We start from the raw sequence: 17,406 nt of genomic DNA on the forward strand, positions 1-17,406 counted from the left end.
CACCGGGCCAGCCGCCGCTAAGCGTGACCGACCACCACTAGGCCAACAACGAAACACAGCCGAGATTTTGCCCAAACCCGACCCTTACAACCAACGCAAAACCACTCTATCCAAGTCTTCGGGATTTAGGGAGAGGGTGAGAGAGAAGAATGAAATTCCTCTTCCCTTAGTCCCTTCGACATGGCCAACTTGCAGAAACTAGAACGCTGTCACAAGAGGATGAGAATCTAGAGTGAGCTTGCACCAAAAGCTTGAGGGTTTCAACAAGGTGATGCCTAGACGATGTTTCTAGTTTCTACCACGAAAACGGAGAGAAGTGATGAAACATCGCCGCCACAGTCTATCAAGATCTCAAATCGAACCAAGACTAGGCTTTCGCCCGACAACTACACTTGAGGGTGAGATGGCATAACAACGGCCTTAGGAGGGGAATGACGCTCGAACATCATCGTTGCTGGTCTGGCCAAGACCGGGCTAGGATTTCACGCAGCCTCCCGCACCTCCACCGCCGTCACCGTCGCCCACAATCGTCGCCGTCCGGATCCGGCCGTAGTGGCGCCGGTCCTCGCCCGCCGCCGCTAGATCCAGGCACGGATCTAGCGGTCTCCTCCTCCGCCGCCGCCAACACCTCCAATCGTTGCGCCCGACCACTCTGCCCCACCGCCAGATCCAGCCGGGCGTAGAGATGGCAATGGGGGCCCGTTCACCATTTCCCCGCGGTGAATTCACCTATTAGGTGACAGGGGATGGTTAATATCCACTCACCATGGGGAATGAAATGGTTAAAAACCTCTCACCATCGGGGATGACGGGGGCGGGGACGGTGAACCATTCCCCGTCCCCGCCCTCCACTGTGACCCGACTGTACTGTACAAGGGAGGAATTCTAGACTTTTTAGATGTATTGGCCCATAATATTGAAGCCCATTTGACAGGCATATATATGATCTAACCCTAAGTCAACAGGTCAAACTCCCACCCATCCAGATCCACACCACACCAGCGGCCAAACACCACCCGACCCGAGTCACGCGCGCCGCCATTCGCCAGCCACCACCGGCGCCGTTTGCCAGCCACCACGCGCGCCTCCACTCGCTGCCTTCTCTCGCCGGGAGACTGAAGCTGCCGTCGCCATGGACTGAAGCCACCGTTGCCAGCTGCCTTCGTCAACGCGCCGCCGGGCCGGCGCGGCGCCTGCAGCCGTCTTCACCGGGAGCCGCCGGCAACCTCCGTTGCCGGGAGCCGCCGTCGCCGCCGGCAGCCTCCTTCTTCACCAGGAGCAGCCTCCTCCTTCTGTAATTTGCTGATTTGTTGAGTGGAGCATTTTGGATATATTTGATATAATGTGACTGAATATGTTGTTTAACCGGGGACGGGTTCACCACAAGGAAAAATTCACCGCGTGGTGAACGGGGCTGGAGAAATTATAGCCCCGTCGTGGTTGATGGAGGCGGGGACGGTGAAATATTTTCACTGCGGTGACGGGGACGCGGGCATGACCCCCGACGGTGAATTCACCATTGCCATCTCTAGCCGGGCGGCACGGATCAGCGCGGTTTCCGCCGCCCCCAGCCCCCCACTCCTTGAGCACGACGAGGAAAAAACGAAGTCCTGCTGCCGCCATCCTTGCGGCCGTGCGGCTTTATCGGTGACCGCTCGGGTGGTGGCGAGGCGGAGGAGGAAGGAAGGGGAGACAGGCGACGGCGAGGTCGCCTCCCGTGTCGTCCGTGGGGATGTACCTGAGGATTAGTAGCTTCGTTAATTACGGTTAACTTTTTGGGCATGCGTGTGATACGCACATTCTCTGGCCTTGGTTAACCATCTCGTATCAGTGGCCTACAGTTGCACAAAAGAAACCTGGTACGCAAATTTCTCGTCCTAGCACATACTCGAGTGTTTTTCTTTTCCTAAACAAAAGAGCACCTAAAAGATGCCTGCCTAATCACTCCCTAACCTCCAGAGTTCAGTGCGAGATGAAGGTTTTAGACTTTAAATACAACCACGTGACAGAAACATTTGCTAACTGGGCACCACCAAAGAGAAAAGGAAAAGGCGATAAACATTTTAGTACCAGCCGCAGAATCTTCTTCCCCCACTCTCCATTGATGGCGACTGCAGAGGTCCAGGCTCCATGAAGAGCAGAGAGCCAGCACGAACCCACTGAAGAGTGTCGACTTGGCAATGGCAGAATGGTAGAATCCAACTCACTAGAAAAAGCGAGATCCCGTCTCAAAGTGTGCTTGCTTGGGATCTCTCAGCTTTTTACGTGCCATGGAGCCTCCGAGATTCTTCCTTGTTGCAGTATCCATGGTGCTTTCTTCTCTCTTTTCTTTCTTTTACCTATGGTGGAAGGAAGAGGAGAGGAAGATTCTTTCATCTTGGTGGATTCAATCACTTGAAAAAAAAAAAGGAACGGTGAGTGCATTTTAGCGCCAAAGTTGGCTGAGATTGTGAGGTTGGTGCCAGGACATGACTGATAAGAGGAGTTCATAGTACAGAGAGGCACTTCCATTTCCTTATCTTTTTCCTTCATAAATTATCTTTTACAGTACATCAACAGTGACACGCACTTACACTTTTTTTTCCCTTAGCGTCTGATCACTGCTCCTTTTTTTTCGTTTTGGGTTTAATCGTGTGAAGTGAATTTGGTTTTCCTTCTACGAGAAGGGCAATTTTGATTTTTTTGACGTGTCGTTCTGGGTGCGTACGTGATCCGATCAGTTATCAGTAACCCTTGAACGGGCGGTAAACCTTGAGATCCGACATGACGCCGGCGATGGAGCCCGCGGCGGCGGCGATGGAGATGACGAGGCAGCCGACGCTGAGCATCTGCAGGCACACCCACCGTGTGCTCCACCGTGGCACCTTCTTCTGCACCACGTACATCTCCACGGGGAAGTAGACGGTGAGCGGCCAGAATCCGAGCGCGCCGAGGAAGCCGACCACGTCGTTGAAGAAGGGCAGCAGCATGGACACCACCGTGGTGGCGACGACGAACGCCGTGCGCCACGTCGACCGGAACAGGTTCACCCTGCACCGCCTCGACGACGGCGAGAGGCGGAGCTCCACCTCCCCGGTGATGTACGGCGACTCCGGCCACCGCTGCGCCGCCCACTTCTCGACGAAGGCGAAGAGCGGCTGGCAGAACACCTGGTAGGCGCCGACGAGGTGGACGACGATGGCGGCGTTGGCGATGTCGAGGAGCCAGAAGGGCTCGTAGAAGCCGAACCCGGTGAGGAGGTTCCCCGGCGCGTCGTCGCCGAACGCCGCGTACCCCATGCTGCCGCAGAGCATGTAGAACACCGTGGTCACCGCCACGCTCACCACCGTGGCGCGCTTCATCACCGCCGACTCCGACGGCGGCGGCGCCCGGATGGTGTCCTGGATCTCGATGAGGATCAGCGAGTAGGAGTAGGCGAACGCGATGTCGCCGAACGCCTGCAGGCTCCTCCACACCTTGTCCATCGGCGTCACCACGCCGATGCTGATCCCGGTCAGGCTTCCCTTCAACCCTCCGTTCGCTGCACACCGCGACGCCATGCTTGTCAGCGCAACGAACACATTGATCAAGAAGCTTTGGATGATGGATCATGGCGTGCGTACCGACGACTTGGACGATGCCGAGGCTGAGGCCGATGACGGAGTAGGTGAAGGACATGACGGCGGCGAGCATGGAGAGCCAGGAGATCTGATCGAAGTCGGGGATCTGCGAGAAGAAGACCTCGGCGACGCCGAAGACGATCATGTAGGGCACGCTGGAGACGTTGCACGGGTCGCCGTGCCCCTTCCTGTGGAAGCAGTTGGCCCTCCCGATCGCCAGCATGCTGATGGACGCCGCGATGGTGTAGCCGATGGCGACGCCGACGATGTTGGCGTACTGCAAGAACCCGCAGATCTTCACCTTGAACCCGCTCAGGTTGGCGTTCACGGCGTCCATGTAGGTGTAGTTCCGCTTGCCGGTGACGGGGTCGCCGGAGCGGTAGCAATCGGAGAGGAGGGATGAGGTGTAGTAGGTGACGAGGGAGAAGAGCACCATGACCGCCGGCCCGGCCACCCAGCCGAGCTGCGCGATGGCCCACCCCAGCGACAGCACGCCGGAGCCGATCACCGCCGTGATGATGTGCGCGCTCGCCGTCCACATCGTCCCTGCACCCACCGCCGTCAGTCAGCGACCATCAGCAAGAAGCTTGATTAATCACGTACGCCGTGTGCTGCGTGCATGCGCTTACCGTTGCGCCTGGGGCGGCCGTCGTCGTCGAAGAGCTTGGAGCCGGCGGCGGCGTGGCCGAGCTCCACGCCGTCCATGGCGGCCGCCGAAGGCGGGTAGTAGTACGTGCCAACCACGTTCTCCCCCATGGTCTCAGCTGATCAGCTGGCAACACAGAGTGCACGGCTCAGCAACACACAGCAAGCAGTGTGCAGCAGCAGCAGGAGGCTGTGACCTATGCACGTAGATGCATGTGCGAATTCTGCAATGCAAGTGCGAGGTGGTGGGTGAGGCCGGGGTGGGGTTGCGATTTATAGGCGCCGGCGGCGCGCGCGCGCGCGCGAGCGAAGTGGGTGCAGGACCATGTCGGCAACGAGGGGCCGGGCGGCGGCTGCCGGGAACGGTGGCTGGTGGCCTTGTTGGGGAGAAAGGTGATACACTGCAAATTGCACAGCTAGAGTGGACATTGAACGCTGGCCTAAGAGTAAGAGGAATATATGATTCTTAAAAATTTAAAGCTGGAGTTAGCCCTATTTTCCACCAGAATCTAGAAGTTATAGTTCTACCAAATAAACCCGTAAAAAGATATCATCTTTTATCAAAAGAAAAAAAAATCTATATATCTACTTCACAAGTTCACATAGACATAGAGATGATGGATAAAAATGTAACCAGATCATCTGATATAGAGCTAGATAAATGTGATCGCTGAGTCACAAGGGCGATTATGTCAGATGGTCTGGTTTTGGCAAAGATATGATAGAAGACATCAAATGGCAAAATCCTAAAGGGTTACTGTTCAGGTGTACAATTTTGTTCAGACTTGACTATTCTTGAAGTCTTGAGGCACTACGATTTTCATGTGTTTATGGGGGTCAACGGGCGAACAGGGTGTACCTACTTGCCACACCACACTGTTACCCCAGCATCCGAGTCAACGGTCCTCACACGCATATAGCACACACACAAAAAAAAAGGATCATCACAGCGCGGCAACACCACTCAATTTCGCTGACGCGCAAAGGTCAGTCAGATAGCCGAAAACTTCACTGTAACAGATATCGATTTTCGCATCATAAGAGCTAAGATAAGATGGCAACAGTCTCCTGCATTCTACCACTTGCTACCTCAGTGCGTGCGTGCAACACATTTACAGATCCTTTCCAATGCATGGCTAGCTAAATTACCTTTCTCTGAAGAAGATAGCTGCTCGATCTCCTGCTTCAGTTCTACTCCCCTTGCAGGGATTAACCGAGCAATTAAGCAGAAAATGGATCAGCAAAATGGCAAGATATATATGTCCAGCTTGGTGAGAGCTTGGTGTGGTGTGTGTTTCATCTGCAGCGGTTAGGCCGGGTTTATATAGGGTGCTTTGCTTAAGGCTGTCTGCATGCAGATCTGTGCCTCTCACGGCGATGGGATTTGGAGTTTTCGTCCATTCTTTTTTTGGTTCCATGGAATAGGTTCGGTATCTCCTCTTTTCGGAGTCCACTTGGCCATGAATCATTGTTCATCTCCCGTTGGATGGACCTCGATTGATCAATGTATCATGAGATTTAAGAGCATCCAAGGACAACTTTAGTCAAGCGCCCAAGCCCATATGTCACTGTTCAGGATTAGATATTACTCCCTCCGTCTCATAATATAAGTGATTTTGAGTTTTTGCTTGCAACGTTTGACCACTCGTCTTATTCAATTTTTTTTGAAATTATTATTTATTTTATTTGTGACTTACTTTATTATCTATAGTACTTTAAGCACAACTTTTCGTTTTTTATATTTACAAAAAAAATTTGAATAAGACAAGTGGTTAAACGTTGCAAGCAAAAACTCAAAATCCCTTATATTGTGGGACGGAGGGAGTAGTGTTTGAAACAGATGTTCACCGAATTATTGTGAATTATCTACTTGATTATAGAAAAAAGTATATAAAATAAGAAATAAACTTAACAAATACTACAGCATAGAACAAATCATATTTTCAAGAAGCATATGGAGTAAATAATCTGGGGCGATATTAATCCATTGAATAGGCTGAAAAGAACGGAGATATAATTAATTTGTAGTTCTTAAGAATGAGTGCATTAGATCATAGTAGCATCCGCACTTAAACTCAGTATGATTTGGGGTTCATATAGAATCACACTAATAACTTTCAGAATGCTTACATTCTCCATTTGACCGGTCCTAGCCCAAGAGGAAAGAAAAGCAATGGCTAGGGATACACGAATGTGCCTTTGTGATGGAGGGCCATTCTTTTTTTTTTAAAAAAGCTCCAGAAGAGTAGTACTAGTATATATGATAGATAAAACAGATGCATGCACTTAATAAGATTCAGGAATCATCATGTATACGATGATAACCCGAGTACTAGTTTAAGCACCTAATTGGACAGATTAAACTGGCTTAGAGTATAAAAGGAGTCGACTGATTATGGCATCAAACAAATGCAGGGGCCCTTGCTGCCTGGACAGAAACAATAAAGCAGTGGCTGGAGCTGTCCCCTGTCTGGCCCTTTTTGTCTTGACCAGCATTTGTGCTCTTAAACCTGTTAGAGCTGTAGTACAACGATTGTTAAGCACTTTTAACCTTAACCTGTCCTTCGGTTGTATATTTGTAAAAGGTAGATGTATAAAAAAAATCTTGCAAGGCAAAATTTGCGGTTATATCTATTGGTGGTAGAATAAATCTAGAGTGAAATATATGATCATCCTTAGTTAAACATAAAAATTTCATGTTTAGGTGTCCATGATCTTAGTTTAATAAACCACAGCAGATCCAAATCTCGTTTGACCAGAGCTAATAACCAACGTGACACATAGACAATTTCTACCACAACACTTTGCCCCTTTGAGTGACGATACTACCTAGAAACCCCTCCCTAGCTCCCCCTAGTAGGGTGATGTTGGTGATCGTTGGCCTTCTCACCCTACTTCAGCCGTCGATTTGAGCTGCACCAAGAGGCGCCGCATGGTAGGGCTCCATCGTCGATGTGACGACAGCAATGGACCTCAACTTTAGAGGAGAAGGTGACTGGCACCTGTCTATCGTGAGTACTGCCCACCTATTTCTTGAGCTATAGCATTCATCTAGCTAGGTTTTAGTGGTAAAAGTTTGGTTCTTTATGCAATACGGCATGATACTACTGAAATAGTAGGGATTTGATCTAAGGTTTAGTTGGTTGTTGATTGGGTTGCCATTATTTGGAGAATGCGAGGGAGGAGGGATTTGGGGGATTGTGTGTGTGTGGGGGGGGGAGGGGGGAGGGAGGGTTTATATTGTAGCTTGAATGGGTTAAGTACAATTTTACCACCGCGCTATCCCGCGGAAGGAGGCTTGATGTAAAATTGTTGCCTATGTGGAGCGTCAGCAGTTAACCTCGGCCAAACAAGGTTATTAAACTGAGATCATGGCTTTAACCGTGTAATTTTTAAGTTTACAATCTAAATGACATTACCGCTAAAGTTTAAGTACCGATCATGTGTTTTACTCATAAATCTAAACATTTTATATTTTCTCGTTCAATTGACCGAATCTATTTATACCCTACGTCAACTACAGATTTTGTTCATATAATATCTTTTTATACTGGTAATAAAACTTAAAAATCAACCGTCAAGATTATTTTATTGGTAAACACACTCGTAGTAAAATACACTACAGACGCTTTCTTTGACTCGGCGCTGGGCCGCAGGATGGTGGCAGGCCTCACCATCTTTGCGATCCAACTAGGCCCAATGTAGTTTAGATAGCGTTTTTTTTTTGGAATAAGTTCACTTTGTAACCCTCAAAAGGTATCGAAATCTAATCCGTGACCCTAAACCACAAAACCAGATATCTTGACCCCCAAAGTCCTAAAACCGGTACATTTTGACTCCCTGGGCGGTTTTGGAGAGCGATTTCGCTGACGTGGCGCCTACGTGACGATATTGACTGAGTCTTCGTTGTATGTGGCGTTGATGTGGCACTTACGTGGCAGTCAAATTAAAAAATATGAGTGAGACCCATTAGTCATTCACACAAAGAGAATGTGGGCCCACTGACATGTGGGGCCCACATGTCAGTCCTCCTTCTTCCTCCTCCCTCTCTCCCTTCTCTCTCTCCCCCCTTCTTCCCCTTCGGCTAGCGGGCGGGAGGGCAGCGAGAGCGAGCGGCGGCGGGCGGCGAGGCCCGAGCTGTGGCGGCAGGCGAGGGCTCCGAGGTAGAGAGAGAAAATCCAGGGGAGCTCAAGCAATCCGCCATCCGTGTCATCGGCGGCGGCGGTGGCGAGGTCGTCGTCTCCGGCAAGGGGGGGGGAGCTAGGTCGAGGCGAGGCGGGGGGAGCCCGGAATCCGCAGATGCATGAGGTACAAAGCTTATAAGGCATTACTAATCGTACAAACGGCGGTGCCGACTACTTCTTTGCACCGCCGGCCTTACTTTTGTTGTCCGTGGAGGTACCGCCGCCGCCGCCCACGGCCTGTGCCACCTTCTTGGCAGCCTTCTCCTCCAGCGCCTTCTTATCCCTGCGTCAAATCCAAACTCGAAGATCTAAGAACCCGCAGATCGGAACCCCGCGACAGGCCGGGGACAGGGGAGATCACCGCCTGCCCTCGCCCGCCGCCGCTTGCTCTCGCTGCCCTCCTGCCCGGCTGAAGGGGAGAGAGAGAAGGGAGAGAGGGAGGAGGAAGAAGGAAGTAGGGGCCCCTCATGTCAGTGGGCCCACATTTTTTTTGAATGACTAATGGGTCCCACTCATATTTTTTAATTCGATTGCCACGTAAGTGCCACGTCAACGCCACGTACAACGAAGACTCGGTCGATATCGCCACGTAGGCGTCACGTCAGTGAAACCGCCCTCCAAAACCGCCGAGGGAGTCAAATTACACCGGTTTCAAGAGTTTGGGGGGTCAAGATATCTGGTTTTGTGGTTTAGGATCACGGATTAGATTTCGATCGCTTTTGAGGGTCACGAAGTGAACTTATTCCTTTTTTTTTCGATCTAAGTAGGCCAATAAAATTCAGATAGCGGATAGCTTTTTCGATCCAGTTAAGTCCAGCATTATCCGAACCTGCTCCACGGGCCGTTCATTCTTTTAATTTTGAGTAAATTCCCTGTGTACCCCTCACTCAATCCCTTTCGTACCCCTGAAATTTACCCGATCTCTTCTACAATCTACACCCTTAAAATTTTAACTTGATCCCTTCCATATCCCTACCGTTACATTTTCCATCATTTCACTATTATATTTGGTTGCAAATGTCCTTTTACCCTTGATACTTTAGGTTTGAATATAGGCTTCAAAAACGATTAAAAATTTTGTTTGAGTGCACAGTATGTACATTTTATAAAACTAATGAGACTAAATAATTAGTGCAAAAAATTTTGACATAAATTTTAGAAATAAAACAAATGTAATAAATTAAAATTTTTTATTTGAAATTTTAATAGGACAGTGGATTTTTTAATCGGGAGCATTTATAAAAAAATATTGTGAACATTGGTAGTCCTATCTTTATATGAATGCTCCTAATTTTTTATGTCTTTTTTTAAAAATAAATACATATTTTTTTATTTCATTATCTAAAAATAAATTTTGGGATAAATAATGCATCGCACAACAAACTAATAACTATAATAGTCTCATGCGAGAAGTTTTTACATTTTTAATAATATAATTCATATAGAAATTAGATAGTCAACTAACGGTCAACTGACGGGAGGGGTATAGAAGGGGTCAAAATCAAATTTGAGGGGTATAGAAGGAAGTAAGCAAAATTCAGGGATATATAAGGGATTAGCTAAAATTTTAGCGGTATACAATTGATTTTCTCTTTAATTTTTCATGACTATGAAACACGGGCAAATATACGGTGGAAAAACCCCAACTTTGGTAAAATGTTTGTTCACGAATGGAGCTACTGCTCTTGACGATCTTGGATTGATCATCTATGCATTTCAAGATTAGCGTTGACTTGGAAAAGGAGAACCTGACATAGATACCCTGAAGATGATAACCTGAACCGACGAAGAAATGTTTACAGTTTACTGCATCGCTGAGAAGTAAGAACTAGTATAAAGTATCGATCAGTTCGTTGGCTCGATCTATCTAGTTTAGCATCATCATCTCACCAGATTGTTTGTTCGCTGCAAAGGTAGCTATCAACCACCCCGTGATGCATCTTTTTAGCTACATGGAACCAACTTTCTCATGATTCTCACCGTGAGATCGAAACCACAGCTGCTCTGAGTTGACCTCCTTAGCATAATCCTGAATCCCGGATGCAATTTGAGTGTTTGACTATGAACACAGCTTGAAAAAGACTGCCATGGCCACTAATCTACTCACTAGTTATCCTTAGAAAGAATTGGACCTTGGCTTTCTACACTTTTTTTTTCCCTGTACCTATCGAACTCTTTGAGAATTTGAGGTGTTTTTGCATCCATTCACTGATACTACCATAGCCACACAAGCAGAAGACGTAAATCTGAATAATTACAGGAATACCGAATACTCCTATGTGATAAATTCAGAGATAAATGAGCAACATGCCAAGTCCGATGCTTTCCATGGCGCGCAGCGGCTGCTTCCCGCGAACGACGCGGCGTGGCGGTTTCCGGGCCAACGGCTGACATGTCGGCCCCACTTTTGACCTCTGCAGGTTGGGCCCACGAGCCATAGACTCCCAGTGGCGCTTAAAACGTCTCGAGGCACGAGTCACAGCGCTACTCCACATCTGTTTGCTCGTGCTCTCCGGATCTCGAATCCATCCGCCGCGATGGCGATCGCCGCGCCGCTTTTCCGGCTCGCCGCCGCCGCCGCCGTGGTGATGGGCGTGGTGTCGCCGGCGGTGAAGGCGGCGGGGGGCGGGAACAGCTCGACGGCGTGCCCGCTCGACCTCGGGTACGTGCGGTCGTTCCCGTGGGACACCGCGCCGTGCATGCCGCCGGTGGCCAACCAGACCGCCTGCTGCACGACGCTGCTCTCCGTGCTCGGCGTCGGCCTCGCCGCGCGCCTCCGCGCCACGGGCCACTTCCGGCTACCGTCGGCGAACGCCTCGGCCGCCTGCCTCGGCGCCTTCTCCGACGAGCTCGCCTCGCCGCCGCTCTCGCTCCAGGACACGCTCGTTCCCGCCTGCTGGCCCGTCTCGTCCCAGCTCGCCATCTCGCCGTCCTACTGCGCCGGGGTCACCACCGCCAAGCAGTACGTCGCCACCGTTGGCAACGCCGCGGTTCTTGGCAGCCTCAACTCCTCCTGTGGCTCCGACCTCGCCGACCTGTCGCTCTGCTCCAGCTGCCTCGCCGCCGCCATCGACGCCTCAGGTCGACTCGTCGCCGCCGCCGCAAAGGGAACCAATCCGCAGAACTGCTTCTACCTCACCGTCCTTTACGCCGCCGGCGTCTCCAGCTCTGCCGGCCCGACCTCCCCCGGCACCGCCAACTGCGCCCTCGGCCTCGCTCTCTCCACCCCTTCGTCTTCTTCGTCGCCGGCGTCCAGTTCCAACCACACCAACATGGCGGTAGCCACCGCCATCCCGGTCGCTTCCGCGCTACTCGTCTCCGTCATAGCAGCGCTGCTTGTATGGAGGAGGAGGCAGGACAGCATCAGGAGCAAGAGCCGCCGACTCTCCGGCGAGCGGCGGTTGTCGCGCCCGCGGCCGAACGTCGGCTCGGTTCTGTTCAGCCTCGGCGAGCTGGCGAAGGCGACCTGCGGGTTCGCCGAGCGGAACCTCATCGGCCGCGGCGGGTTCGGCGTCGTGTACCGCGGCGTGCTCGACGACGGGTCCGTGGTCGCGGTCAAGAAGATGCTCGACCCGGACATGGAGGGCGGGGACGAGGAGTTCACCAACGAGGTGGAGATCATCAGCCACCTCCGGCACCGGAACCTCGTGCCGCTGCGCGGGTGCTGCATTTCCGACGACGACGCCGACGAGGGCAAGCAGATGTTCCTCGTCTACGACTACATGCCGAACGGCTCGCTCGACCACTACATCTTCAAGGACGGCGGCGATGGCGGACGCCGGCCGCCGCCGCTGTCGTGGGCGCAGCGGCGCGGCGTGGTCCTCGACGTGGCGAGGGGGCTGGAGTACCTGCACCACGGGGTCAAGCCGGGGATCTACCACCGCGACATCAAGGCGACCAACATCCTCCTGGGCACCGACATGCGCGCGCGCGTGGCGGACTTCGGCCTGGCTCGCCGGAGCCGGGAGGGGCAGTCCCATGTCACGACGCGCGTCGCCGGCACGCACGGCTACCTCTCGCCGGAGTACGCGCTGTACGGGCAGCTCACCGAGAAGAGCGACGTGTACAGCTTCGGCGTGCTGGTGCTGGAGGTGATGAGCGGCCGGCGCGCGCTCGACCTGTCCGACCCCTCCGGCGTCGTGCTGATCACCGACTGGGCGTGGGCGCTCGTCAGGGCCGGGCGCGCGGCGGAGGTGGTCGCCGCGGCGCTGCGCGAGCGGGAGGGCCCCGCCGGGGTGCACGCCATGGAGAGGTTCGTGCTCGTCGGGATCCTGTGCGCGCACGTCACCGTGGCGTGCCGCCCCACCATGCCGGAGGCGCTGAGGATGCTGGAGGGCGACATGGACGTGCCCGACCTGCCGGAACGGCCGCAGCCGTACGGCCAGAGGATCGCGTTCGACGAAGGCGAAGCCAATTTCAGCGCCTCGTCCGTGCTGAGCGGCCCCCCGTTCATGGACTTCGGCGACATGCTCCGGTGAGGGCAATGGTATCAATCGTTGATGGATGCAACGAGAAATATGTTTTGAGTTTGGAGACATCCATGGATCTGCAATTTTACAGGCTGCAATGCTGCAGTTTATTGCAGCATGTAAAATTGCAACGAATGCAGACCAACTGATGTTCAGAGTTAGTCAACACCAATAGTTGATGTAAATGACAGTGTATCACTGTCTTTGTGTTGGAATGCTAATGATATTATGCATAATATATACTGTACTTTAATTTGTAAGTGGTAGCTAACTGATGCTCAGAGCCTCAGAGTCATGTAACTCAGTAACTGACAGTATATCATGTGTTGAAATGCAAGTGAAACGACATTAGCATGAAACCAAGCTTGCATAAATTGTTTGTTACAATCACAAACTACTATTCACCATCTGACAAATGCGGTGATAACACAAGCATACCTTGCAGCTTGCACGAAGTTACTGATATCTGAGCTAGCTCCATTGCTGGTGCTATCTACAGCGAGGCAGAATGGCAAGCACAGAGCTTGTACTAGAGACAGACTATATATTGGCACACAAAGCAACTCACATATGACATGCTCAATAGTTCATCGAAACAGACATGAAAACAGGGATACAGTTGACAATGCACTAGGACATTCAATCCAGTGGTGGATCAGTGGATGAGATAACTGATCGAAGTGGCGGGGCAACCTAGCAGCTTAATTGTTCTCCTGCAGGTTGGGGTGGCTGGGCTGCACGCGGAAGGTGATCGGCATCTGGGCCGCAAAGTCCCTGTCTGGATGGTACCCAAGCTCAAGATCCCTCATGCTCCCGCTCAGCGCTATATCTTGCTGGTGCTGGATGAGAAGGATGAAAAAAAATGGCTTAGGTAAGAGAGTATATGATAAACTACCACATCTTGCAGGCACTGCAAGTCTAATTTATACTTCCTTATGTGGGCTGTGGCTTAGGTAAGGAGTAGTTGATTTCCTTATGTGGGCTGTGGCAGTATTATACTAGTACAAGGTAAAGCAGAATTCAATTCATTGTTGAAAATGAGTAATGTGTGATAGAAATCAGGATATGCAAAGCATTTAAATCCTCTGATTGCTTAATATTGCCAGCTTCCATAACTGATGGAAAGATCCTTGGGTGCTTTTAACACCTTAGGAATTTCATTTGGGTTCCTTATAGAACATTAAGTTATCACTGAAAAAAAAATGGTCATAGAAATTATGACGAAAGCATTCATACGATGGGATAGCTAAAACTCCTCTTCTTTTCAGATTACTCGTTGGATTATCAAAACAGATTATTTGCCCCATGCTTCAGAAAACATTCTTCTACTCCATTGCTTAGACCACTAACGATCTATTGAGTTTATTTCTAAAAATATTTAATTTTTTCTTATAATCAAGTAGATAATCCATAGTTATAATCTAAATCAAAAGAGGTTACTAAAACAATGTGCAAACATAGCTTACATGCTGAACATAAGTGAAATGGTATGCAGACAATTTATTTGAAGTTCAAAAATCCAGATCACTCTGCAAATTAACCCACCAGTTTAAAAGCCAGCAGCTTGTTCTCGTCTTCCAGCATCTTATCCTTCGGTTGATCAAGATAACAATAATGAGACCAAAATATAAAAGGAAACCTCCCGTGGCTAACAAAACACATGAGAAATAGTAATATATTCAATAATCCAAACTAGGTCATACATACAGTTCTCACGTGCCTTTCCCAGTGGTCCATCTATACCAACAAACAAAGCAACATCAGTAGCAAAGAAATTTCATGAGTGCTAATACCTATATGGTCAACTGCTGAAAGGTTAAAAGAATTGAGAAGGCAAATGCAAAAGACATATTTACCAGTTTATCATTCACGTTCACTATCCCATTGTCAAGTGCCTCCTCAATCATGATGAGCTCTTTGGGCTGCAGAGAGTTTAGATCTTCACCTTTCAAGTGCCTGTACCATGAATCCATGACAACGGGTTTGACTGTAATCTCCGCAGATACCAATACAGTAATACTGAAGTCCAAATGAAAAGGAAACAACCCTATTTAAAGGCTGAAGAATTTACCTGAGCTCAATCTGCATATTATCGTTCTCTTTCTTGATTCGATCAATCTCCGCGCTAAGGCTCTGAAAAGATTCATGTGCTCATCAGTCAGAAATCACTCTTTCCGGATCTAAAAACAGTGTACTATTGTAGCTCTGAAATACCTTGTGCTTCTCATCCCACAGTATCTTTCCGGAATTGGTCTGGTACTTCTCCAAGATTCTTGATAGCCTTATACATGTCCCACCATTGGAAGGTTAATCAAGCATGTCAGTGCAACAGATGCGAGTGGTTCAAGATACTATATCAGCATAACTCAAAACCGATTTTAGGAAAAAGAGTAAGGACATGGCATTTCCTGCAAAAGAAACTGACTTTAACCAATACAAAAACACAGTTCCGGTCCTGGCAAGTTGGTAGAGTAAAAATCTCCCTTTTCCCTTTTTTTGGGGAGTAGAGTAAAAATCTTCAACCTAGTTGTTGCATCAAAACGATTCTTGCATATATACCTTATCATCTAGACAAAGAGTACACTGAAAAATATTATGTGCAAAAGAACCAGGGGGAGGAGAAGAGGGGGGGACGCACGAGGTCTTGGGGGAGCAGTAGTCGTAGAGCTTGCCGGCGCTGGAGAAGATGACGACGCCGACCTCGGCGTCGCACAGGACGCTGATCTCGCGGGCCTTCTTGAGGATCCCGCTCCTGCGCTTGGAGAAGGTCACCTGGCGGTTGGTGGAGTTCTCGATCCTCTTGATCTCGATCTTCCCGCGCCCCATCCCGCCTCCTCCTCCTCCTCCTCCTTCCTCCAGCTAGCTTAGCAGCAAAGCGAAGCCAACAACAACAACAACAACAAGAACAAGCGCTGCCTTGGCGTCGGTGTGGATGGGCGAGGCGGTGGGGGTGGAGGAGGAGTAAAGGAGTTCGCCATGGGAGGAAGAGGAATGGTGATGAGGAGGCTTTCGAGGCGGTTCAGTAGGGGAGCTCCAGAAACGGCAATGCCCTGTTTACTTTGCTTCCGTTGGCTTTGCTTCGCTATCCGATTTGATTCCGGTTGATGGAAAGCCGAAAGGTGAGGAGGGATTGATGGTCGATTTGATCATTGACGTTTCCAGGACACTGTACTTTCTGTATTGTCTTGTCTATGATACCCGTACGGCTATGATACTCTGTAGTACTAGTACCAATACAGTCCAGTCCTATACATGCTAGGTGTAGGTATAGCATGATGTGAACTTTCATGAATTCGAACTGAAAATTACTAGTAGTTTTGAAGAGTTCAAATCATGATCGGCTCAAATCTGATTGGAAAAAGTACTTTGACTCCGGCTGCTGTTTAGTTCAAAATTGGAAGTTTGGTTGAAATTGGAACAATGTGACGAAAAAGTTGGAAGTTTGTGTGTGTACGAAAGTTTTGATGTGATGGAAAAGTTTGAAGTTTGAAGAGAAAATTTGCAACTAAACACGGCCTCCCTCAACTATGCCTCGAGTATGATTCATAACCTCCAACCACAAAACCAGGTATATTGACTCCTCTAACTATTAAAATCGGTGCAAAATATATTCCTGTGTGGTTTTGGAAGCGGTTTTGGCTGACGTGGCGCCTACGCGGCAGTATTGACCCAGTCTTAGTCCTACGTAGCGCTTACGTTGCATTAGAATAAAAACAAAAAAAAATATGTAGGACCCATATGTCATTCACACAATAAAAAGTATTGTGGGACCCACATGTCATCTTCCCTCTCTTTCCCTTCTTCCTCCCCCTCTCTCTCCCTTATCTCTCTCTCTGGAGCGGCGGCGGTGGCGGTGGGGACGACGGTAGGGAGCGACGGCGGCGTCCGGTGGTGGTGCACGCGCGTGTCCAGAGCCAGGCGACCTCGTCCACCGGCCGCCGCACGGCAACCTCAAGTCGTCGAACGTGCTCGTCGTCTTCCCGGCGCCCGGCAGCGGCGGCGACGTGGTGCCGGTGGCCAAGTTGACCGACCACGGGTTCTACCCGCTGCTTCTGCACCACGGTCATCGTCTCGCGGCGGCCAAGTGCTCAGAGTTCACGTGCGGGAGGCGGCTGTCCTCCCATGCCGACGTGTTCTGCCTCGGGCTCGTGCTGCTCGAGGTGGTCACCGGGAAGGTCCCCGTCGACGAGGACGACGACCTGGCGGAGTGGGCGCAACTGGCGCTGAGCCATGAGTGGTCGACAGACATCCTCGATGTGGAGATCGTCACCGACCGGGACCGCCACGGCGACATGCTGAGGCTCACCGAGGTCGCCCTACTCTGCACCGCCGTCAAGCCCGAGCACTGGCCCACGTCCGCCCCTTCCCACCGCCTTGTCCCCACTGCTACCGCCGCTGCTCCCAACCACCTCGTCCCCATCGCCACAGCCGCCGCTCCCGACCGCCATCGTCGCCGCTCCCCACCACCACCGCAGCTGCTCCCGACCGCCGCCACCGCCGCTTCGATCA

At 50.7% G+C, this 17,406-nt stretch overlaps 3 protein-coding genes across 4 annotated transcripts; 1 reads left to right on the forward strand and 2 right to left on the reverse strand.

The window, feature by feature from the left end:
• Positions 1-2,489: 2,489 nt before the first annotated feature.
• Positions 2,490-5,538, reverse strand: LOC4324999 (amino acid permease 4). The gene is made up of 4 exons (XM_026022385.2): positions 5,394-5,538; positions 4,229-4,371; positions 3,603-4,145; positions 2,490-3,520 (listed from the first exon to the last, which is right to left on the reverse strand). Exons 2-4 carry the CDS (start codon positions 4,353-4,355, stop codon positions 2,724-2,726), a joined length of 1,467 nt encoding a protein of 488 aa, XP_025878170.1. The 5' UTR covers positions 4,356-4,371; positions 5,394-5,538; the 3' UTR covers positions 2,490-2,723.
• A 5,357-nt stretch (positions 5,539-10,895) lies between these two features.
• On the forward strand, positions 10,896-13,256 carry LOC4325000 (probable receptor-like protein kinase At1g11050). The gene has a single exon (XM_015768491.3). The coding sequence runs from the start codon at positions 10,966-10,968 to the stop codon at positions 12,904-12,906; it is 1,941 nt and encodes a 646-aa protein (XP_015623977.1). The 5' UTR covers positions 10,896-10,965; the 3' UTR covers positions 12,907-13,256.
• On the reverse strand, positions 13,246-15,980 carry LOC4325001 (MADS-box transcription factor 2-like). 2 transcript variants are annotated; one of them, XM_015768509.3, is made up of 7 exons: positions 15,536-15,980; positions 15,112-15,178; positions 14,969-15,030; positions 14,754-14,853; positions 14,605-14,634; positions 14,443-14,487; positions 13,246-13,730 (listed from the first exon to the last, which is right to left on the reverse strand). In XM_015768509.3, the coding sequence occupies exons 1-7, from the start codon at positions 15,721-15,723 to the stop codon at positions 13,599-13,601; spliced, it is 624 nt and encodes a 207-aa protein (XP_015623995.1). In that variant the 5' UTR covers positions 15,724-15,980; the 3' UTR covers positions 13,246-13,598. The 2 variants fall into 2 exon arrangements, with proteins under 2 accessions (XP_015623995.1, NP_001403279.1); NM_001416350.1 differs by having other exon boundaries at positions 13,333-13,736; positions 15,536-15,912.
• Positions 15,981-17,406: the final 1,426 nt, after the last annotated feature.

Source organism: Oryza sativa, chromosome 1 (assembly GCF_034140825.1).
Source record: "Oryza sativa Japonica Group chromosome 1, ASM3414082v1".
NCBI lineage: Eukaryota > Viridiplantae > Streptophyta > Magnoliopsida > Poales > Poaceae > Oryza > Oryza sativa.